The sequence below is a fragment of the Neolamprologus brichardi genome, chromosome 22 (assembly GCF_056152115.1).
Source record: "Neolamprologus brichardi isolate AB-2024 chromosome 22, ASM5615211v1, whole genome shotgun sequence".
Lineage (NCBI taxonomy): Eukaryota > Metazoa > Chordata > Actinopteri > Cichliformes > Cichlidae > Neolamprologus > Neolamprologus brichardi.
The window spans coordinates 1,870,083-1,894,745 of NC_142124.1; the positions used below are offsets into that span (position 1 = coordinate 1,870,083).

The 24,663-nt window shown below is 40.5% G+C and overlaps 2 protein-coding genes across 4 annotated transcripts in view; both read left to right on the forward strand.

The window, feature by feature from the left end:
• The window catches only part of LOC102785861 (uncharacterized), a 41,781-nt gene extending 34,625 nt beyond the window's left edge, over window positions 1-7,156 (forward strand). For all 3 annotated transcript variants that reach the window (XM_087834589.1, XM_087834590.1, XM_087834591.1), the window contains 7 exons: window positions 417-452; window positions 994-1,026; window positions 2,946-3,218; window positions 3,409-3,699; window positions 5,275-5,559; window positions 6,069-6,149; window positions 6,486-7,156. In XM_087834589.1, the coding sequence (XP_087690715.1) occupies window positions 417-452; window positions 994-1,026; window positions 2,946-3,218; window positions 3,409-3,699; window positions 5,275-5,559; window positions 6,069-6,149; window positions 6,486-6,550 (1,064 nt within the window). In that variant the 3' untranslated portion in view covers window positions 6,551-7,156. The remainder of the gene's footprint in view (window positions 1-416; window positions 453-993; window positions 1,027-2,945; window positions 3,219-3,408; window positions 3,700-5,274; window positions 5,560-6,068; window positions 6,150-6,485) is intronic.
• Window positions 7,157-9,043: 1,887 nt separating this feature from the next.
• On the forward strand, window positions 9,044-24,352 carry LOC102783770 (H-2 class I histocompatibility antigen, Q10 alpha chain-like). The gene is made up of 8 exons (XM_006809119.3): window positions 9,044-9,194; window positions 13,907-14,182; window positions 14,437-14,727; window positions 16,070-16,354; window positions 17,322-17,441; window positions 21,508-21,546; window positions 22,179-22,233; window positions 23,299-24,352. The coding sequence occupies exons 1-8, from the start codon at window positions 9,140-9,142 to the stop codon at window positions 23,309-23,311; spliced, it is 1,134 nt and encodes a 377-aa protein (XP_006809182.2). The 5' UTR covers window positions 9,044-9,139; the 3' UTR covers window positions 23,312-24,352.
• The last annotated feature ends 311 nt before the right edge of the window (window positions 24,353-24,663 follow it).

The window sequence follows — 24,663 nt, forward strand, 5'->3', positions numbered from 1 at the left end:
GAGTAAATCAGTTTGGCTGAGATTAAAGTTATAGTTTTTACACAGCTGAATAAACGTCAAGCAGACAGCTGATTATCAGAAGTGTGAGATGCTCGAGAATATACTCCGGTGTCCTGTTATATTTTAGATAGCAAGGAGTTTATTAAACTTCACCGAAACAATCTGCAAATTTCATTAAAATTTAATAAACTATCATCTTGTCTTTATTGTTAGTTAGCACATACCTTAAACACTTAAAGCTGTAAGCTAATGATAGTTATATAAGAGCAGATGGCTGCTGGTGCAATAAGCTGTACGTTTTACGTCCAATGGATGATGATCTGATTAGTCGACTAATCGCAAAAATAATCGGTGACTAGTCGACTATCAAAATAATCGTTTGTGGCAGCCCTAGATGAACTCTATGTTTCTAACAGGTGGACCTTCTGCTGTGGTTCCCACTCCAAGTAAAAGTAAGTGCTTCATTTCTCTTCTCTAGATCTGAGCTCTCTCATGCACACACACACACTGATCAGCTATAACATTACAACCACCTGCTTAAATCTAATCTGTCTACACACAGCATCTGGACAGTGTTCACAGTGCTTTATCAGGTATTGTGTGAAGAACGTTGAAGTGAAAAATGAGTTTAATCTGTGTTTGATTGAGGCTGTAACACAACAACATGTGACTGAGAGTACGCTGAGCTCATCGTCATGTTCAAGAAGCCAGTTTGAGATGATCTGAGCTTTGTGACATGGTGTGTTATCCTGCTGGAAGCAGCCATCAGAGGGTGAAACACTGTGGTGATAAAGGGATGGACATGCTCAGTAACACCACTGAGCAGGCTGTGCTGTTTCAGCTGTGCTGAGTTGGGACTAAGAGGCCAAAAAATATCTCCAACCATCACAGCAGCAGCTCAGATATAAACCAGGATGGATTCATGTTTTCATGTTTCTGCTAAAATGAAGTCGTGTGTTTCAAATCTTTCTTTAACTCTGTGGTTTTAAACAGGTCGGCCTTCTGTTGGTCTTGATCCTCCAACAAGTAAGTTTCTCTGCTCTACATGTGATCTCTCTCTCCTCTCTCTGTACGGATGGATAGATGGATGGATGGATGGATGGATGGATGGATGGATGATGGATGGATGGATGGATGATGGCTGAATGGATGGATGATGGATGGATGATGGATGGATGGATGATGGATGGATGGATGATGGATGATGGATGGATGATGGCTGAATGGATGGATGGATGGATGGACGGATGGATGGATGATGGATGGATGGATGGATGGATGATGGATGGATGATGGATGGATGGAGGATGGATGGATGGATGATGGATGATGGATGGATGATGGCTGAATGGATGGATGATGGATCGATAGATGGATAGATGGATAGATGGATGGAGGATGGATGGATGGATGATGAATGGATGATGGCTGGATGGATGGATGATGGCTGAATGGATGGATGATGGATGGATGATGGATGGATGGATGATGGATGGATGGATGATGGATAGATGGATGGATGATGGATGGATGATGGATGGATGGATGATGGATGGATGGATGATGGATGGATGGATGATGGATGATGGATGGATGGATGATGGATGGATGGATGATGGATGGATGATGGATGGATGGATGATGGATGGATGGTGGATGGATGGGTAATGGATGGATGGATGATGGATGGATGATGGATGGATGATGGATGGATGGATGATTGATGGATGGATGGATGATGATGGATGATGGATGGATGATGGATGGATGATGGATGGATGGATGATTGATGGATGGATGGATGATGATGGATGATGGATGGATGATGATGGATGATGGATGGATGATGGATGGATGGATGATGGATGGATGGATGGATGATGGGTGGAATATGGATGGATGGATGATGGATGGATGGTGGATGGATGGGTGATGTTTGGATGGATGATGGATGGATGGATGATGGATGGATGATGGATGGATGGATGATGGATGGATGATGATGATGGATGATGGATGGATGATGGATGGATGGATGGATGATGGATGGATGATGGATGGATGGATGGATGATGGATGGATGATGGATGGATGGTGGATGGATGGATGATGGATGGATGGATGGATGGATGATTGATGGATGGATGATGGATGGATGATGGATGGATGGATGATAGATGGATGATGGATGGATGGGTAATGGATTGATGGATGGATGATGGATGGATGATGGATGGATGGATGATGGATGGATGATGGATGGATGATGGATGGATGGATGGATGGATGATGGATGGATGGATGATGGATGGATGGATGATGGATGGATGGATGATTGATGATGGATGGATAATGGATGGATGATGGATGGATGATGGATGGATGGATGGATGATGGATGGATGGATGATGGATGGATGGATGATGGATGGATGATGGATGGATGATGGATGGATGGATGATGGATGGATGGATGATGGATGATGGATGATGGATGGATGATGGATGGATGGATGGATGGATGATGGATGGATGATGGATGGATGGATGATGGATGGATGATGGATGGATGATAGATGGATGATGGATGGATCCTTCTGTCCTTCACTTGTCCACCATCGTCCATATTTTTCTACAATAACTTTGTAAATCATTGCGATGCTGTCTGAGAGATCTGATTAAGCTCATTTTGTAACTGTATGTTTTAACTCTGTGGTTTTTAACAGGTGGACCTTAGTTAATGTCCTCTAGAGCAGCTGCTCTTTAACAAATGTAGCACACAGAGGTTTAAAGAGACAGAAAAACTGAATGGACGTAATCATTGTTTATCAGGGACTGACTAAAATACCAAAGAGCAAAGCTTCCTGATTCATAGTGGATGTAAATATTCAGATGGTTTTTCTCAGCTGGCTGCAATAAAAACATTTCCTCCTGTGTGACTTTCAGAGACTCACTCCCTCACCTACATCTACACGGCGCTCTCCAAACCTGTCGGCCTCCCGGGCATCCACCAGTTCACAGCCATGGGTTTGCTGGACGACAAGATGATCGACTACTTTGACAGCGAGAATCAGGTGAAAGTTCCCAGACAGGAGTGGATGAGAGAGCGTTTACCTGCTGATTACTGGGAAAAAGGCACACAGTCCCGCAAGAGCAAGCAGCAGTGGTTCAAGGTCAACATCGGCATCCTGATGGAGCGAATGAGACAGAATGACTCAGGTCAGACCCTCGAAAGCTGAAGACCTGCATGACATCAACAAAATAACATTTTATTGAAAAAGTCTTCCATTTGAGATCAGGTTCCTCAGGTCAGGAACAAGTTGTTCCTGCTTCCTCATCTTGTCTCCTCTGAATCTTTATTTCCTTGTCCTTTGTTTGTTCTTCCTTTATTTCGCCCTCCTGCTTCCAGACCTCCACGTTCTTCAGTGGATGCACGGCTGTGAGGGTGAGACGCAGCCTGACGGCACGCTCAGGTTTGTCCGAGGCATGGACATGTACGCCTACGATGGAGACGACTTCCTGTCCTTCGATGATAGAAGTGGAGTCTGGGTCGCTCCGATTCCAGAGGCACAAACCACCAAGAGGAAGTGGGACGGCGTCCAGGTGCTGAAAGAGTACACCAAGGGATACCTGGAGAACGAGTGCATCTATTGGCTGAGCATGTTCTTGAATTATGAACAACAGCAGCCACGAAACACCTGTATGTATGACATCTAGTTTCTGTATTTTGATATTTATTATTATCAGACTCCATAGAGGAGGCTTTGTGTGTGATTATGGTTCAATAACATTCAGAAATCCAAGAACCTTCAGTTAAACTTCCAACTTTTCTAAGTTCAGGTCAAATAAATGTAAAAAGCTTAAAGATTATTTCCTCCTTTATTTGAACACAACAGTGTCATTATGGCAGCAGTAATGCAGATTTACAGCTCAATATAAATGAAAGAACACACGACTACCTATCAGCAAAATCAGTAATCAGCAGTGTTGGGGAGTAACGGAATACATGTACCGCCGTTACGTATTTAAAATACAAAATATGAGTAACTGTATTCCGTTACAGTTACCGTTTAAAAAGGTGGTATTTAGAATACAGTTACTTTGTTGAAATAAAAGGATTACACGGCGGTACTTCCCTGTTTCATATTGTGGCGGGTCAGGACTGTTTGGGTTTTGTTTGACAGCTACGTTCTGTTGTTCCAGGCAGCGTTACGGTTGCCATGGTTACAAGGTGACACTCTCTCTCTCTGCGTGTTTCCTGGGTGAGAGAGGCCTTTTTGTTGTTGTTGTGCTAAGCTAATAGGCAGAATGCTACAGGTATAGCTCTAAAGAATGTAGCATCATGGGCAGTGTAGTCCGTGCTGCAGGGAGAATGGACTGCCATACACGTTATGTGTCTGTGAGCGAGGGAGGGAGAAAAAGGAAAAGTACGAGCTGTCATCGAGCAGAAACGGGAGCTGGAAGCATGTAAATATAATAATAACCACTGCAGCCAAGAAGAGAGCCTGACGAGCCCAGCTGTAAGTAAACTATTAAGACTCGACTGTACACCGTGTTCGTGTTTTCCTCTGAAACAATAAGTTCTGTTGGAGCAGCCTTTCAACGCCTCTCTCTGTCTCTGCTAGCAAAGTTGACCCAGACAACAAAGTAAAGCTAGTTTTCAGCTACGAGCCCGACACAGAACCCACCGTATTAGCCAGAGGTCCCTTTACTACGGTTCGGAGCCGCGGACCTTCAGTAACAGTAATAAATCACAGCAATAGTACATTCATGTAGTTGTAAACAGCATGATAATATATTAAGTAATCCAAAGTATTCAGAATACGTTACTCTCATTGAGTAACGTAACGGAATACGTTACAGAATACATTTTGGGGCATGTAATCTGTAATCTGTAATGGAATACATTTTAAAAGTAACCTTCCCAACACTGGTAATCAGTCAAAAACTGACTTTTTATCTTCAAACTGTCGTTGTACTACCTCGCTGCGCCCTCCCCACACACGGCAGGTGTTCACCTACAGAAACACCTGGTGGATAAAAAAGTCACAGAGACGAGATAAACGAGCGTCTCTCCAAGTGCTTAGTGACGTTCAGCTCCAGATGTGAGACTACAGATGTGAAAGCATTTTGTGTGGAAGCCACAAACTAAACGTCAGCGTGCGACACGTCTGCCACAGCTGTGCTCAGTCGTTAGGGGTCAAAGAAAGCTGAACGGTTCCTGTTTGCAGCGATAGCTGAGGAGATACACACCTCTTTACATTTCCTCCTCCAGCTCCACCCGAGGTGTCCCTGTATGCAAAGACCTCCAGAGTGGATGCAGACGTGGTGCTGACCTGCCTCGCCACAGGCTTCTACCCAGCAGACATCGTCCTGAGGATGAAAAAGAATGAGAGTGTCCTGACCGCAGACGACGGCCTGATGAGCTCAGGAGTTCTTCCCAATGAAGACCACACCTTCCAGAGGAGAGACCATGTGGAGGTTTTAAGGTCTGACCTGTCTGCGTTCAGCTGTGAAGTCGTTCATGCAGCATCTGCTGTGAGCGTTACCAGAGTTTGGGGTGAGACACTTTATTTTATTTTTGTTTTTTTGATTTGTCACAGTTTTCCTCTTTGTTTAACGTTGTGTTGGAGAGCAGCAGATCCCTGCAGCTTTAGTTTTCTGACCACAGTCACTTTTCTGTTCAGGCCAATGTTTGAACTCAGAGTCAGTTACTGAACTGAATTTGAGTGGGTGAATCCAGAGTTAGGTCCACAGTGTGGAGAGTTTCCTGTGTGCACGTCTACTGTGGATCATCCATCAGTCTGCTACAGGGTCTCTGCCGGCTCCTTTAGATTTTCTCTGGAAAATTCCAACCTGAACTCTAAACAGGAAATACTTTTCCTGAACATTAGCTTAAAAATTTACTGGTTGTGCAGCAATTTATTTATTTAGTTTTTCAAGTTTGTGTGTTTTCAACTGTGCAGTGATGCGTAAATATGAAAGTCATGTTAATTATTTTTTATCATGATATTGTTATTTTTACATATTCAACTCACAAGTTTACCTGAATTAATTTCTTTCCTTCAGACTCTCAAAGCTCCTCTGACTCCGCCCCTGACTCCGCCCCTGACTCCGCCCCTGACTCCGCCTCTGACTCAGGTGTCTCCTGTAAGTATCGTTTATTAAGGAAATCAGTGTGTGGAGGAAATGTAATCACTAACCTTCATCTAGTAATCTGATTACTGTGAGGTGTTGCTGTCTGTGCGTCACACTTATATCTTCTGAGTCAATATTTCAGCTCTTTATAAAGAACAGAAATCATGAGTAAGCAGTTTGCACTGAGCAGATCTCATTCATACAGCTGTTTGTCATGTGACTGCCTCCTCCTGCTGAGTCATGCTCACAGCAAACACACAGTCAATGCAGGTTTGCAAAAGTCAAAGCAGAAGAAGAGGCCAGAGCACGTGCTCCTCTGTGATACTCTAACACTGTTCATCCCTGCAGCCGATGACTCCGACAGCCCGGGTTCAGGCAGACTGCTGCTGGAGCCCGTCCAGCTGATGTTCTGACGTCTGCAAGAACGTCCGTCAGAGCGCCTGAAGGCTCCCTGAAGCCACATTTACCAAAACAAGTGTATTTACCACATGTCCCAACATGCAGACTAAGAGGAGGCTCACGTTTGCTGCATTTTACAGTTTAAACTTGGAGTTTTTACTCAAACATGTCAAATCAGGTTTGTGCAGCAGTGAGAATAAAAAAGTGAATCCAACTTTCAAAGCTGCTGCAGTTTCATATAAACTGGATTCTTTGAAAGAGCTCAGAAAGTAAAGCCTGGAAACCTCAGAGCAGCAGTTTGATTCAGAGCCGCTGGAAGGAAATGATTCATGAAAGATGAGAAGATTGTAGAGAAAAATCCACTCAGTGTTTGACAACAAGCTCCGAAAAGTCAAGAAACACAGGAATCAGTTTTTATACATCAGCAACACATCAGCTGCAGGACCTTCAGTGTAACTCTCCCACAATCCTGAAACCTCGTCATTATAGTGAACGACAGTCATATTTGTCAGAAATATTTACAGCTTCTGTTTAAAAAGTGTTTCAGTCGTAATGTGAAGGATCAGAAAGTAAAAGTATTTTTGTGTTGTTCTTATAATAAACTGAACTTAATGTGTGAATCATGAGTTGAGTGTTTTTATCGATGTTGGAGCGACGAGCGTCAGGTGCTGCTGATGGATCCTTTCATTTGTCTTCAGTCTTTTTCTTCCTGCATCCAAACAATGACAGTTTTTATAATTATTTCGTTTGAAGCCGTTTTAAAGTCCTCCAGTGACCAAAGTGAGTGATTGTACCACCGTACAGCATGAAGGTGGAAGCAGTTACAGCAACACTATTCATTTCAAAATAAAACGATGATGATCACGTTTGGATTATTTCCTGTAGATAATTTAACACTGACGAACATAATTCTGATATTTTTGTGTCCATCTTTAATTCCTGAGAAACTCCGCCTCTTTTTATACCCAGTTGTTCAGAGATAGCCCAGTAGGTAGAGTAGCTGCCCCGTGATCGGAGGGTTGGTGGTTCAACTCCACTGAAGGGCCCTGAGGTTGAGCAAGGTACCGTCCCTACACGCTGCTCCCCGGCGCTGCATTGGTGGCTGCCCACTGCTTCACTGGGTGAATGGGTTAAATGCAGAGGAGTCATTTCCCTACAGGGACTAACACATACTCATTGTTCAGTCATGTGACTGACCTGCTGCCAGAGAACCTGATTATTGACAAAATGTCCTCCTGAGCAGTTTTGACAAATAGATTGGTGTCAGAGTTTTTCCATCTCAGTCGTGGGACCCGCATGGGGTGTTCTTCGTCCCCGCTCTTCTTCACGATATTTCTGGAACCACTGATCTTAGCTAATCGAGCTAACATGGCTATCAGAGGTGTTCACGCAGGCGGCAGGGAGCAAGTTATTTATATGCTGACAACATCTTAGCAGTATTAATGGATAACACTTAATTTTTACCAGCGCTGCTCACATGCGTAGAGTCATTTTTAAGGTTGTCAGGTTATAAGATAAACTGGTACAAATCAGAAGGCACGCCACTATCAGCATCTATATGTCGGAGTCGAGTAGGCCTACGAAAGGTTGGCCAAAACTAACTTGCAAAATTTTGAAAAGCCCTGTTACTTACAAAGACGATAAATATATATATTTAAATGTTGTTTTAAATTTTATTTATTTACAAAGAAAACCTCTGCCAATGTGCATCATTATAGATTGGGGGGGGGCACACATTTTGGCAGCCGATGCCACACAGCCTGATAAATTTTGTACCCCTCCATAACTTTTGCTGTGAAGAAGAAATCGTCTCCAAAGTTACTGTACTTATTGGTTATACTGTGATTGATTTTCCAAATAAACTCATTGGTGATAGCTTCGCTACAAAGTGTAAACCGAGAGTAAATTCACTGGAGAGCGACGTGTTTCCATGATCGCGTCTGGTTTTTACAGTATTATAGTATCAAAGTCTTTTTCTAGACAAAGTATTCCCAGCAGGTTATTTTAGTGTACAGTTTAAGGTAAATTGTCTTCCACACGGCACATTACAATGTCACGAAACTAATATTAAATTCATCGAGTCTGCTGTTTTCCAACTTTTACTCTTTATTGCGTCGACTGCAGATCAGTGACAAGTAGCGTACAGAACGGAGCTGGGCACGTGGCTCCTCCTACTTTGCGCGCTCCCGTGAATGGGGAAACAATTTTTGACGGAGGGTCAACTACTACTTTGGCACAACACCGTCTTGAAGCCGACGCTGCATTCACTTACACTCGGATATCTTAGCTTCACTGTGAAAACATAATCGTACATTTGATTGAATTTTATTGTTTTAGCTTCGGGGTGGCCAGTCTGGTTGGGGGGTGGCCCGCTGGACACGCCACTGGTTGTAGTTTTGTTGTTTTAGTTGTGTAAATGAAAAAAGACGGTGACTTGTGGACCTGCATTAAATATCTCTCGTTTATGTGCGGTCCCTGAATGCGCCATCAGCAGATGAAAGCAGGAAGCAGAAAGAGGCGGGTAGACGGGGAGAGGAAAACTCGGTCTAACAGATCAATAATGTTGAGTTTATTACCGAGAAAATGGTGTTACTGAGATTGAAATGCTGATTATCGCAGTTCTTGTCCTTTTGGGGACAGGGCTGAGGGGGAAATGCGGTGAGTTTGCGGGGTTTTTTTGTTAGTTTTTACAAACATTCACGAGGTTGTTTAAAATCGAAAGTAACTGTCTGACCGTGAAACATTTCAAACGACGGTTTTAGTTTAATTAACTGTTCTAAGTTTTATTCATTTATTTTTAGTAGCGTAGCATGATTCCATATGTCTGGTGTCGGAGAATATCTTTTATTTCCTCACTCATACAGTTCACATTTTGCCGGTGTTCTGGGAATTTAGCTAGCCTACCCCGTAAACCGTCCTACCCGTTGTTTCTGAGTATGTGCGTGCATGCGCACAACACAAAAAGGGAAGCTAAGCGCATCAGGTGTTCTGACAAAACGTCCTACCGTAAGTAGTTTATGCACATTTCTGCTGTCACAGAGTAATTCCAGCACCAATTTAAGTAGGTATGACTGTTTGCCACTTAACTGTGCCCATCAGAGTATACTTGTAGCTCACAATCATAAAGCCAGGACGGTTTGCCACTTCATTTTACCCGTTAAAGTATGTTTGTAGGTCACATTCACAAAGGTAGCATGGTTTGGCACGTCAGAGTTTGTTTCTAGGTCTCATTAACAAAGGTAAGATGATTTGCCACTGAATTGTAGCTGTAAAATTAAGCTTCTATCTCATATTCACAAAGATAGGATTGTTCACCACTTAATTTTAGCTGTTGAAGTATGCTTGTAGCTTAAATTCACAAAGGTAGGACGGTTCGCCACTTAATTTCATGTTGTGCGCATGCATAGAAACAACGGGTAGGATGGTTTGTCAGGTAGGATGGATGGATTCTGACAAAACGTCCTACTTTGTCAAAACATCCTACCATAGCGTAAATTAATAGTCATGTTTATCAATCTGTGCTACCTTATCAGAATATACTATCTTACATGGTTTCCTACCTATAGGTACCTATACCTATAGGTATAGGTACCTATAGGTATGTACGATGTACTATCGTACATACCTATAGGTAGGACGTTCTGATGGCCAAATCACACTGTCAAAACGTGCTTCCTGCTTGTGTTTATTTAGGCAGGAGGACTAACATTAATTGACAAGGTTTACGCTGTATGCCAGTTTACAGATTTTAGAAGTACTAAATCAAGATTTGAAATATGACTTCAATTGAGACTGCAAATTGGAGTATTTTTGCACAAAAAACAAAACGCATGTTAGCTTGAAAAGTTACTAAATTGAAAACAGCTTAAGGAAAACAAGTATAAACTGTAATAAAGAAGCAAAACATATAATACTAACCCTTTTTCGCACGCACAAGATCGGGGTAGGATCAAGTAATAGGCGTGTACTATTAACACCATTAACAACATTAAAACTTGGCTGTTTTAAGTTGTGTGCATGTGCAGTAACAACAAGTAGGACAGCTTGTTAGGTAGAGTGTTTTGTCAGAACACTTCCCAACAGAAACTCTGCGTCGGGAGCACATGCTGGGCTGTCTCCAAAAAGTTGATTCTGTTCATCTGGACATAGCGTTTTGTGGCTTCTTCAGTCTCAGCTGACTGCAGGTTTCCCCAATCTTATAAACAGTACATTTGCATAATGATTGAAACCAGCCCACTGAAGGAACAATGCGCTGGGAGGTCAGTTCCTTAATCAGGGGAGGGGGGGGTATAACAAATAGGAGCCTAGCAAAAAAAGTTTGGGAGCCACTGCATTAGCCGATGTTAGCTAACAAGTAGGGGTGCAACGATACACAAAATTCACGGTTCGGTTTGATACTTTGGTGTCACGGTTCAATATTTTTTTCGATACAAAAAAAAATGTTCATGCCTTTTTGATTTGTCATTTATTAAAATTATAAATATATATTTTAACTCAAAAGTACAGTTTTTAAATTTATTGTTGCTGAAACAACAAAGTAATAAAATAATAAATCTATCTGATGGAGGAATCACTCATCTTTGGAAAAGAGAGTTTATTACAGAGAAATGGCTCTTTCCAAAATAAAAGCTATACTATACGCTTCTTCTGGGCTATATTCTCAGCAGCATATTAAACATATCAGGTCCCCATAAGGAGAATCATGTGCTAACGGCTGTCTAAATGACTCGGGTAAAGTTTGTAGCATGCGTGCTTGTTGTTTTTGTCTGCTTCCACTTGCGTAAATGTGCAGTCATATTCGTTGTGTTCCCACTAGTGCTGTCAGCGTTAATCTCGTTAAAATGACATTAACGCCATAACGCCGCAAATCTCCGTTTACGAGTTACCGCAGATCGCCCCGTGCGTGGGGCTGGACGGCGTCAACACCTTAACAAGCTAACGCACTAGTTCCCACCCATGTAATTGAGCATTGCTGGCACATCCAACATACTGTTTTACTTTTGTCCATGACGCGCTTACCTTCAGGGTCATACGTCACATGAAAACCAAAATAGTTCCAAACGCCAGATCTGAATGAGGGTGGGGGAGGTTCAATTTGCCATGTTGCAAGGAGCTTAGCTTCTGTCTTGCTAGCTTGCGCTGCGCTCAGTGGATCTGCGCTCGACAGTGGAGCCTAGACAGAGTAGTCGAACGCAGATCCACTGAGCGCTCAACACAGACAGCATCTTCAGAAGAAGTTGGTAAAATAAATAAAAAAATTGTATTGTTCGATACATATGTGTACCGAACCGAAAGCACTGTATCGAACGGTTCAATATCAATACGAGTATCGTTGCACCCCTACTAACAAGTGACAGGATTGATACCTCAGAGGAAAATAAGGACTGTAAAACTAAACATCAGTGTTAGGGGATCACTGTAGAGCTGCAGCAGTGAGTTTATGTTCATGTTCTACTGTCCACTTTAGGATGTGGCTGTTTGCTGTTTGGCTAAAATTCAGCTGTTAGCTGTGATGTTCTGTTTGTAAAGCACTTTATAAATGAGGACTTTGGAGGAGAGCCTGTGTGAGTCAGCAGACCTACAAACTGGAGTCTGGGTACTCTGGCTTCCTCCCACCATCCAAAGACATGCAGTTAGTGGGGATAGATTAATTGGAAACTCTGCCCATTGGTTTGAATGTGAGTGTGAATGGTTGTGTGTCCCTGTGTGTTAGCCCTGTGACAGACTGGCGACCTGTCCAGGGTGTACCCCGCCTCTCGCCCTGTGACAGCTGGGATAGGCTCCAGTGCCCCCTGTGATCCTGAAAAGCATAAGCGGAAGCGAATGGATGGATGTTTACTACATCACAGGTTACTGCATTCATATCACACCACAAACATTACAGTTTCTTACTGATGATGATTAAAAATCCTGACATCTATCAGCACGTCTGCAGGAAGGCAAATCTCCGCCTGACAGTGGGGCTTCACTTTGTCTCACTCCTAATATACAGTCATCCAGTCAGTGAGGTGATGTGTGGAAAAAACAAAAGGTCTCCAAAAAGTGTGCTTTGAGCTGCCGCTTTTTTCTTTTTTTTTTCCTACCCTCCCTGCAGACGTGCTGAGAAACAGTTATGTTTGTGCTGGTATGTTGTAACCTGTAACCTGTTTTGATCAGCTGATTGCGGTACACTCGGTACCAGAGGAGGAAAAAATATGGTTTTATTATATTATATAACATAAAATATTTCTACTAAAATACCTCTCAATTTTACAGCTATGTGAAAACATATAGACATTTATTATAGTTTTAGATTTTTTAACAATATTGTGTCATATAGGGTTTTTTTTGGGTTTTTTTTTTAATTTTCATTTAAGTTTACTTTGTTATTCTTTTGTTTTTATGTGGAGGTTGTTCATCAGTTTCAGTGTTACTTCTGGTTTAATGTGGCCGTTATGTGTCAGAGAGAAGATTTAGGAAGTTGATAGTGGATGGCACCCTGATCACAGCTCTGCAGAGAACAGCACCGTGCTCTGTCCTCACTAAATGACAAACACAGATCACGTCTGTGCTGCTGAAGAGCTCTCACTGCTTTTTAAAGGAGCTCTCTGTGTTTCTCTGTTCCTCCCTCATGGTTCAGGAATATTCTACATTTCTCTGTTTTAATGAACAAAGTCAACTTACAGTGAAGACAACAGACACAGAAAGGTGATCAAAATTAATACTCTGTCTTCCCTCCCAGCCTGGACTCCATTTACAAATACAGGGACACAAACTCACCTCAACATGTAAAACTGGAACTAAAAAAGAAGAAATTTCAAAGAACTCTGTATCAACAAGAAAGGAATGCTACTTTCTATCCACGCTCTGAGTTTAAAGTAACTTTTAAGTTGAGTTTAAGTTTTGGTTGGGTAAAAATACTTTTTTAAATTGTTTTTAAAAGCTAAAGAAAATAGTTAGATGTTTTTTCCTTCCAGAGAAAGTTCAGAGACATTAAAACTAAACAAAATGTAATCACAAGCCAAACAAGAACAGGAAGTTCTCCGTCTGATTTTAAACCTCTGTACAATTTGTAGGTCTCAAACAGCTCGGTGACGTTTTCACACAAACTTTAACTTTAGTTTGAACAATTAGTTAATATCAGTTATTAATGTGAACTAATCCCTGATTATCAGTGGGTAGATTTTTTTCTCTATAGGACTCTTGTTGGTTTCTTAGTCCAGTTTACATTTCTAAGTTTCTAGCTGAGACAATGCATAAAAAACTTAGAAATCAGTAAGGGGGCTTACTGATTTTCATGGCACTGTAAATGCTAAGTCATCCTAAACATGAGTCACATGGAGCTTCACAGCTGTGTGGGATAAAAACATTTCCTCCTGTGTGACTTTCAGAGACTCACTCCCTCACCTACATCTACACGGCGCTCTCCAAACCTGTCGGCCTCCCGGGCATCCACCAGTTCACAGCCATGGGTTTGCTGGACGACAAGATGATCGACTACTTTGACAGCGAGCATCAGGTGAAAGTTCCCAGACAGGAGTGGATGAGAGAGCGTTTACCTGCTGATTACTGGGAAAGAGGCACACAGTCCCGCAAGACCAAGCAGCAGTGGTTCAAGGTCAACATCGGCATCCTGATGGAGCGAATGAGACAGAATGACTTAGACAGTAAGTCTTTGCTGTTTTAATGATTTAATCACTCAGGTACAATCCATGAAATCTGAAGAACCTACATAATATTAACAAAATAAGATTTTTATATAAAAATTATTCAGCTTGAATTAGCTTGAAATCAAGTTCTTCAGGTCAGAAACAATTTATTTCTGTTTCTTGGTTTAAATTAAAAAGTTTTTTTAACAGTTTCATTTACAGTATTCATCATCTTTTTATATTTTTAAGAAATTCTTTGTTCATTCCTTCAGACCCTCACGTTCTTCAGTGGATGGTGGGCTGTGAGGGTGAAAAACAGACTGACGGCACGCTCAGGTTTGTCCGAGGCGTGGACATGTACAACTACGATGGAAACGACTTCCTGTCCTTCGATGATAAAAACGGAGTCTGGGTCGCTCCGACTCCCGAGGCAGAACCCACCAAGAGGAAGTGGGACGGCGTCCAGGTGCTGAAAGAGTACACCAAGGGATACCTGGAGAACGAGTGCATCGATTGGCTGAGCATGTTCTTGAATTATGAACAACAGCAGCTCAAAAAGAAATGTATGTATGACATGAAAAAGGTTGTTTTAAAATTTATTATTAGTGGAGTCTATAGAAGTAACTATAGATAGAAATAAGCAATAGATAAATTACATAACAGGTTTTTAAAACATGAGACAAACTTAGATATTTACATAAAAAGTGAGGTACATTTTTTAGGTCAACATTTCACATTAAAAGCATCAAAAAGTGTAATTAATATTTAATTATATAATTTGGTTTACTTATAATATGTACAATTAATTAAGCAAAGGATTAACTAAGCTTTGAATTTACCAACCTTGAGCTAGCTGGGATGGTCATTATTTAGAAGAAAGAAAAGAACTTTTAATTTCATTATTAATCCCTTGGGGAGGTCCCCTCAGGGAAATCATGGTTCCAGCAGCACGCCACATTATCTTAAATATAAAAAAGAAAAAATACCAAGCAGGTACAAATAATTAAGAATAAAATATCAACAGCAATTGGGAAAGTGTCAGTGTGTTTAGTTTATTGCCCACCTCTCCCGTCATGTTACCCCCCCCCCAACCCAAGTGCTGAGTTGTATGTTTGATGGCTCGGAGTACAAAGGAGGTTTTAGTCCTGCTGGTTGTACTCCTGGAGAGGAGCATCAGGCTTCTCTGTGCATTGATAACAGTGCAGTGGGTGGCTGACATCGTCCATGATGTTCAGCAGTTTGTCCTCTTCTCTGCCCTTGTCACCAGGGAGTCGTCCCCCCCCCCCCCCCCCCCCCCCCCCAAGTACATCACCACATAAAAGATCAGCTGGTGGCCACAGACTGGTAGAACAGCAACAGCAGTTTCCTTTATATGTTAAGGAGCACAGCCTTCAGTCTCGGTCGTTGTGTCCTTGGGCGAGACACTTCACCCGTTGCCTACTGGTGGTGGTCAGAGGGCCCGGTGGCGCCAGTGTCCGGCAGCCTCGCCTCTGTCAGTGCGGCCCAGGGTGGCTGTGGCTACAATGTAGCTGCCATCACCAGTGTGTGAATGTGTGTGTGAATGGGTGGATGACTGGATATGTAAAGCGCTTTGGGGTCCTTAAGGACTAGTAAGGCGCTATATAAATACAGGCCATTTACCATTCTCAGAAAGTACAGCCTGCTCTGGCCCCTCTTATACATTCATGCAAGAGAACTCCAGTTTGTTGTCTTGCCGCAGCCTGAGGTACTTGTAGTTTCCTACGATCTCAAACCTCATTTAAATAGGAAAATTGTATTATCAATTATAAAAATATAAAACTCTGTGTGGTGACTAGTTTTTTGTTATGAATACATATTCAGGGATGGTTCAGTTATGTGTGTTAAGTCATCATGCACACGTCACTTTCCATTTCCTGCTTCCAGCTCCACCTGAGGTGTTTGTGTTTGCAAAGAAGGCCAAAGTGCAGACAAACCTCATCCTGACCTGCCTCGCCACAGGCTTCTACGCCAAAGACATCATCATGAGGATCACAAGGAACGGACGTGTTCTGACTGCAGACGACGGCCTGAAGAGTTCAGGAGTTCTTCCAAATAACGATGAGACCTTCCAGAGGAGAGAGTCTGTGGAGATTTTAAAGTCTGACCTGTCAAAGTTCAGCTGTGAACTCATTCATGAGGCAACGAATTTGCATGTTTCAGTGATTTGGGGTAAGAAAGTTTTGCTGTTATGATTTGGTGCCTGTATCATTAGTCTTCTGATCACAGTCCATTTTCTTCTTTAACCCTATAATACCATTTGTATCATATTTGATATAGGAGTTTCTGAGAGGAAAAACTGTAAAACACGTTCTATAATTTCAAAATGTTATGGACAAAACAATTTTTGTCTAAAATTAACATTGTTGTTAACAAAAAGTTGCCACAAATGCCCAATGTATCAAATGTGATACAAAACATAGATTATAAACAATGGATTTTGTTTTGAAGGGTTAATAAACATCTCAGTTCCAAAAAAATCAGAATTTTCTGGCTGTTTTTTGATGGGTTGAGTCTTACAGGGCTAGATCTGTATTTGAATTCAGAGTGAGTTAATCATGTTTTCAAGGCAACAAAGTAGAGCACTTACACGGTTCCTCTGTATGTATTTTGCTTTGTTTTGGGGGTATTTTAAGGAAAAATAAAACCCTACTCACATGTTTTTGTAATACCTGCTTTAACTCATGTAGATGAGTCAACATGGTGTTTTTATTGCCATGAAGTATAAAAGTCTTACTGTCGTAGCCATTTTGGTGCTGTAAGATGTCATCATGCACTCTTTCAGGTTATTTGAACAAATGTGATGTGTCAAAGAAAAGAAAATTATAATTAACAGGCTAGATCTAAAAAATTGGTCCAGAAAAAAATCTTCATGTAATTTTTTTTAGGCTGCTGTCTAATATTGATTAATATTGCTGCTCACCACAAAGATAAATAACTAGCTTTGCATCATTAATGGCCATTTAACTTGTCATTATTGCTGCTTATCGTTTCCTGTTTGTACACTCCTACGCCATTTTTTCTGGGTCAAGTAACTCAAGGGTCACATGATAAAGTGGTGTCAAAACTGACTAAGGATGGTCATCAAATTATGTTTTCACTAAATCCCAAACTAATGTGAATGTTTTCTGTGTTTAAGTTAACCATCAACAGGATTACTCTGATGGGAATCAAGCTGTGATCATTGGGGCTATGGCTGCAGTCCTGGCTGCAGTCCTGGTTATTTGGTCTACGCAAGTCTATAAAACATGCATTATTGGTAGGTGTGGTTACTTAATCTTTCTGTGCAACATCTCTAAAGTTAGAAATATCCTGTCTCAGAGTGAAAAACTAGTTCATGCATTTATTACTTCCAGGCTGGACGACTGTAATTCATTATTATCAGGAAGTCCAAAAAACTCACTGAAAAGCCTTCAGTTAATCCAAAATGCTGCAGCAAGAGTCCTGACAGGGACTAGAAAGAGAGAGCAGATTTCTCCTGTTTTGGCTTCCTGTTAAATCCAGAATTCAAAATCCTGCTCCTCACATACAAGGTCTTAAATAATCAGGCCCCATCTTATCTTAATGATAGGGCTGGGTATCGTCACTGATTTCTAGAATCGATTCAATTCTGATTCACAAGGTCCCGAATTGATTGATCCACGATTTAATTCGATTCAATTTGAATCTGGAAAATTTTGACAGTCAGAAATATTATAATTCAGATCAGTACATTTACATATTTTTGTATCTATAAAGGAAGCTGACACTTTCCAGACTTTATCAAAGGTGTGAGCATCACAGCAGAGGCCTTTGTGTCAAAGTAGCTGAAGATAAAACACAGAAAAACATGAAGGTGATTTTCCTGTTCTGGGATTTTATAAAAATATTCTGCAGTAGATCAAAAACGAAAGAAAACCATTAATCAACTTATGAACATTACCTCTGAAGTTACAGAGGTTTTATTAGAGACACGGCTGAGCGTTTTGCATTTTGAATAATTTTAAAAAGTTTAAATTTATTCAGTATTGAACGGCAGAAATTAGGTTTTCTTTTCAGAAGTATGTAAACGGGAAAAAAACAGCGGCCGACAGCCTGTAAACAACGGTAGACTTGTGCGAAACAAGCAAGCGAATAATGAAGAAAACAGTACAGAGAGAGAGAGAGAGAGAGCTGTGCATGAAGTGTGATTTTATCTGGTGGAAGCAAAACAGTAAAAGTCAGAGTGAATCCATGACGATGTTTATGTGAAGCTTAGTTTGGATCTTCTTTTGCTGCCGGTTCAGTCAGTTTTATTTTTATTGTTTGGAGAGAGATAAAACTAACAGCTTCAGAATCAGCACAAAAAGGCCGTAAACACAAAGCTTGGACCCGCCGAAACATCAGAATCAGCGAGCTGTCGGCTTTCAGCCCCGACCGTGTCCGTGCCATCGGTGAGAAAGGCGACATCTCACTGATTCTGATGCGTCAGCGCTTTGTGTTTACGTCTTTGTGCAGAATCGGTGTACCTGCTCTCATTTACTGTTTTAGCTGTTTGGTGGTTGTTGAGATTTCACCTGAGATTCTGGCATTTCGGGCAAAATAAATTTATATTAAAAAATTGATTCAGGATTTTAATGAATCGATTTCACGTTATGCAAGCCAGAATCGATTTTAATCAATAAATCGATTATAAAAACCCCTACTTAATGACCTTGTACCATATCCAGGGCTCGCAAAATTTCAAAATCCCTGGTAGCCCTTCGGGCAGGGACTACTTAAATTTAAGTAGCCCGAATAAAAAAGAGAGCAATTTTTTGATTGATGTTTTGTTTCCTGTTTTGTTTCCTTTACAATATTATACATTAAAGTATAATATTGTAAAGGAAACAAAACATTAATCAAAAAATTGTTGAAACACAAATTACAACATTGTATAAAAATTACAATCATCAACTCAAATACTTGGTTCTAATTGAACAGAAATTTCTATGAACTTGAACATAGAACATGAATCAGTCTGTGTCAGATCCTGAATTTGAAATTTCCACTGAAGTCACGGGTAAGAGGCAAGTGGAACCAAGATCGAGGACATTTGCTTTTTGAAGTTTGCAGAGACTGCTAAATTTTGCCAGTGATAGTTCACTGTTTGCAACATAGTAGCTGTTCTAAACAGATTTTCAGGTTTATTTTTAGTATGTTATTTGCAATTGGTGTTTGTTCTGGGAAAGATATTGCAGACTGAGCAATAATGCGTTTCTTGCATTTCTCATGTATTCTAATGGGGGCCTTTCTTAAAATGACTGGTCCCAGTAACAAAGGCACTTGTCGACTCAGAAATCGAGGGAAAACCAACAACACACCCGGCAGAACATTATGTTATTTACACGGGTGCACATAAGTGGTCCGCATGTGCGCATTCGCTGTCAAAATAAAAGACGTGCACCAGATAAGAAGTCGCAGCGTGCGTTTGCGTCCATATAAAAGGCTGTTTTTGTCCTAGAGTGGGATTTTCACGGCACATTCTGCACCACATCTCTGTGCGTTCATCATTTGTTTGAAGCCAGCTCACCTCCTGCAACCACTTTTCCGAGAATACGCGCTTCTTTTGTGGTTTGGACTCCTGACATTTCTTTGGAGGTGGAGGAACATCACAGTAACTGCTTAAAGGAGCTTCTTCGACATCTTTAAGAGTCCTCCTCCAGAAAATCTTATGTACGCAAACACGCGTTGCAACTTCTTATCTTGTGGCGTTTTTTATTTTGACAGCGAATGCGCACCTGCGGACCACTTATGTGCAGCCCTGGTTATTTAGCTCGTCATATTGCAGCCACAGAAATTCTTTTGTCCATGAAACCATAAAGCTGCACATTCTTTTTGCCTTATAGTCTGATTTGTCATAACTTTTCCGGAATTGGTGCGCAAATTATCGTCACTCACCAATCAGTGCTGTCGCTCTCTATACACAGTTCGCGCGATTGCAAAGTGAAAGCAAAAAACAAGCGCAAATTCAAACGCGATTTCACATATTGACAGTGGCTCACCGATGCCAATGACATAATTACCCAGCTACATTTCCGAAAGAATGCAAAAGCATTGACATATATTTTTCCTTGCTACGATAGGCCGACGGGCAGGGCAGAGATAGATTTTGGTAGCCCGACTGGAAAAATCGCTAGCCCCGGGACGTCGGGCTAGCGATTTTGCAAGCCCTGATATCACCCTATCAGAGCACTTCGCTCTTGCTCTGCAGGCCTACTTGTTGTTCCTAGAGTATTTAAAAGTAGAATGGGAGGCAGAGCCTTCAGTTTTCAGGCCCCTCTTCTGTGGAACCAGCTTCCAGTTTGGATTGGATGTTTCTTCTTCAGTCACCTTTCTCACTCACTGGAAGTTTCTTCCTGTTAAAAGGGAGTTTTTTCTTCTTTCTTCTTTCACTGCTGTGTTTTTCTCTGTAGGTATTATTGTACATACAGAGCAAAACACAATGCAGAGAGGTCTGTTAACACATAGTGAGTGAGAAAGGTGACTGGAAAGGAAAAACTCAATGCATCATGGGAATCCCCGGCAGCCTACATCTATTGCAGCATAACTAAGGGAGGATTCAGGGTCACCTGGTCCAGCCCTAACTATATGCTTTAGCAAAAAGGAAAGTTTGAAGCCTAATCTTAAAAGTAGAGATAGTGTCTGTCTCCTGAATCCAAACTGGAAGCTGGTTCCACAGAAGAGGGGCCTGAAAACTGAAGGCTCTGCCTCCCATTCTACTTTTAAATACTCTAGGAACAACAAGTAGGCCTGCAGAGCGAGAGCAAAGTGCTCTAATAGGGTGTCAGCAGGGGATCAAATACTTATTTCACCCAGTGTTAGTGTTATCCTGGTACCCAGATCTATGGAAGAGAAGAAACTATTTATTGTTGATTTTTACAGTCCATTTCATTTAACTCTGTGAAAACACTAATAGTAGCACTGATTTGCAACCATCTTACAATAGTTATAGATCAAACATTACAAACAGATGTTAGAAACATTGAAAATATCATTAAACTTATCTGTGGTCCTGAATAATTATTAACTTGTTTCTCTTACTTGAAAATAAATATTGAAATAATTAAATTGTTGTAGATTTTGAAAGTTGTTTAAATTAAGATATCAGAATGTATCTGCAAAGGTAATCTGTAACTGTTAAGATTTTATATAATGTATATTTTTAACTTTTACATATCAATTGAGTGGGAAACACTTTACAAACAATTTCTCTGACAGATTTTAGTGGCCTGAATTAAATAGTAGATAATTAGCAGAAAGAAAAAAAATTGATAGTCTGATAACAGGTTACAACAGTTTGATTTAATATTTTTCTGTGTGTTTAGGTCACAAACCTGTCTATGAGCATATACCTCTCATGCCTGGTAAGTATCTTATGCAGGGATGTTCATACAAAAACCGTTGCAACACAACAATTTTTGTATGTTCTTTGTGTGTGTTTGTAGATGTGGATGACAAGGGGATAGCTTTAAGTGAAACTAATTCAGACTTTAATGCTGTAGTGCTTTCTTTTTATTTCACTAAAATGTACTTCGATCCTTCTTATGGGTAATGATATACAATAATTGTGGGAGCTACAGCTCTTTTACTTTTTTAATACTTCCTAAATAGAAAATAAAAAATTATTGAGGAGCACCCTTATATTTAGCAAAGTCATTAATCCCTCTCTCCAGGTGTGTACAGATGCCTTGGATGCGAGGTGTTCAGTAACAGTGGGAAATTTTCAGTCTTTAATTTATACAAATATAACCTGGGTTGCAATTTTAACTACCTAATAGCACCACTTACCACCATAGGTAATCCACAACCACTGGGAAACACTGCAGTAAATAATGAGAAGAATGGCCTTCACATTAGATTGACCACAAACCTTGTCATTCTGCAATTTATCCTTGCCATGTTGTTTAATGCAAAATGTATGTGCACCATCTTTACAGAAACTGTAGCCATATAGATATAGAATAATTAACTTTAGTTTTTTACATTTGTGTTTTAGCTGAAGGGGAAACTGATGAGGAAAACACTGGCGAAGCCTGTCAAGAACAGCATCAGTAAGTTTCGAACTGCAGACGTGTTGGATCAAGCTTGGTCCTGTGCAGTGATGCATAAATATGTTACATTATTTTACTGTAAATTTACTATTGTAATGATTTGATTTATACATAAGACTGAGTTCTTGCTCTACAAATACAGGATGTATTTCAAACAAACTGTACCACAGTGCAAATTTTTGAAGAGTTTAGTTACTTACAACTCAAGATGGGCACCAGTCTGATGTTAGTCTGATCCTGGCTAATCAAGAGTCGGATCAAATATTGTAAAAACTAGCTTATTTAAAGTTTATTTCTGTGTTTTTTGATTTTTGTCAAAGCAGCACTACACTGGTTGCTGGTATGCTATGGAGGAAACAGATAGCAAAGTGTCAGTTTGAACAAAGTATGATGGGGAAAAAAATGTAGAAATATTAAAAAAAAAAATGTTAGAGTAGAAGACATAAAATATCTTTCAGAAAAATTAAAGAAATTTGTGTTTGGTTGATTATTTATTTTTTGTAACAATGCTTTTTGGCAATAAATTTGACTCCGTTGGAAAGCCTGTTTATTTCCTCTTAAATGGTGACACATGTAAGGAAAATGGATTTGTGTGTGAGTTTGTGAGTTGTGCACAAGAAAAACTTGCCAAACACAAATTTCTTTACTTTTAGGTCTAAGTTTAGCATGGCATAAATAGTGTAGTATGCAGTATAGACTTTTAACATTGAGCTCAAATGAGATTAGTGCAAAGATAATTGTACTAATAAATCAGCATTAATAAGATCATTAATGTTTGAAAGTTTTATTACATTAAATTACTTGAAGTTAAAGTTTGAACAGCTTGAATATATGTTCAAGTTGTTTTTATATTGCCTTTTATGTAAAAGCTTGCAGTTTATTAATTTGCATTTTGTTATCCAATCAGTATATCTCTCATAGAGAACCTGCTGTGAATTGTTTTTATAATCTGAACCATAGTTAGTGAAGGTAGATTGTAGGTTTGCCAAAGAGGATTCAAGAACAAGCCAGAACAAAAAAAGCAAAATGAAATGTAAATTAATACTTCTTTTTTTGTTCCTGCAGTAAATCGCACTGATAAACAACCCCGTGTGCTGGATTCCTCGTCAATCTCCTGCCACAGCCCAGTGACAAGAAATTTTATCCATGAAGACTCATGTGAAGCAGATTTTGAGACTATGGGAGGATCAGTCGGATATTTCTGCTTTTGTTGCATTTAAAGAATGGAAAACTGGTGGATCAGCATTGAAATTTCATTGTTGATCTCCATAAAATACATTTAGAAATTGTTACTGCTCCTTTAAGTTGAACCTTAAAGTGACTGTAGCTCAGGTGGCAGAGCAGGTCAGCCACTAATCAGAAGGTCAGTGGATCCCAGGCTGCCTCCTGGCTGCATATCAAATATCCTTGGGCAAGACACTTCACCCGTTGCCTACTGGTGGTGGTCAGAGGGCCCGGTGGCGCCAGTGTCCGGCAGCCTCGCCTCTGTCAGTGCGCCCCAGGGTGGCTGTGGCTACAATGTAGCTGCCATCACCAGTGTGTGAATGTGTGGATGACTGAATGTAGTGTAAAGCGCTTTGGGGTCCTTAGGGACTAGTAAAAGCGCTACACAAATACAGGCCATTTACCATTTACCAACCTCTGATAAATTTAATTGAGGTCAGGTGGGTTTCCTCAGTTAAAAATGTATTTAAAACCTCAGTGGAGTCCTGATAAATCTAAAAACATGTCAGTAGGGAATCAAGGTTTTTTGTTTTGTTTTTTGTGGCTGCATACATCATTTTATCTTCTTATCTCAAACTGGTTTAATGAAGGTGTAGCTTTTATAAATGGCTGGAGATTAATGATTTCAAATACACAGGTGTGAGCTCGGATCCTGATAAAAAATAGATAATAAGGTTTGAAAAGAACTTAATAGTGTATCTTTTGCAAAAATGGGTAAAAGCAGGGTAATCTTTTAAACAGTATATCTGAATCTCTGCCATAAATACATTTTTCATGTACCTGAGTCTCAAAAATTAAGTGTGAAACTTCCTTATTTTGCAATTCTTGAAAATTTACTGATTTATGCTTTTTAAACTCTTCATAATGAAATAAAACTGCATTCTCTGAATTTATTTCGCAATAATGCAGACAACCCCAACAGTCAAACAACTCAGTATGAGCAAGTGCTTGGGCAACAGGAGAACTAAAAACTTTAAACAAGAAGAAACCTCTGGCAGAACCAGGCTTCATAAGCGATGCCTTCTGTTGTGACTGGTTGTGGTGAGGGGAGGAAGACAGGACAAGACATGCTGTGGAAGAGAGCCATAGATTCAAATAACTAGTGATTAAATACAGTGGGGTGTATAAACACATAGTGAGTGAAGAAGAAACACCCAGTGCATAATGGGAATCCCCCAGCAGCCTACACCTATTGCAGCATAACTA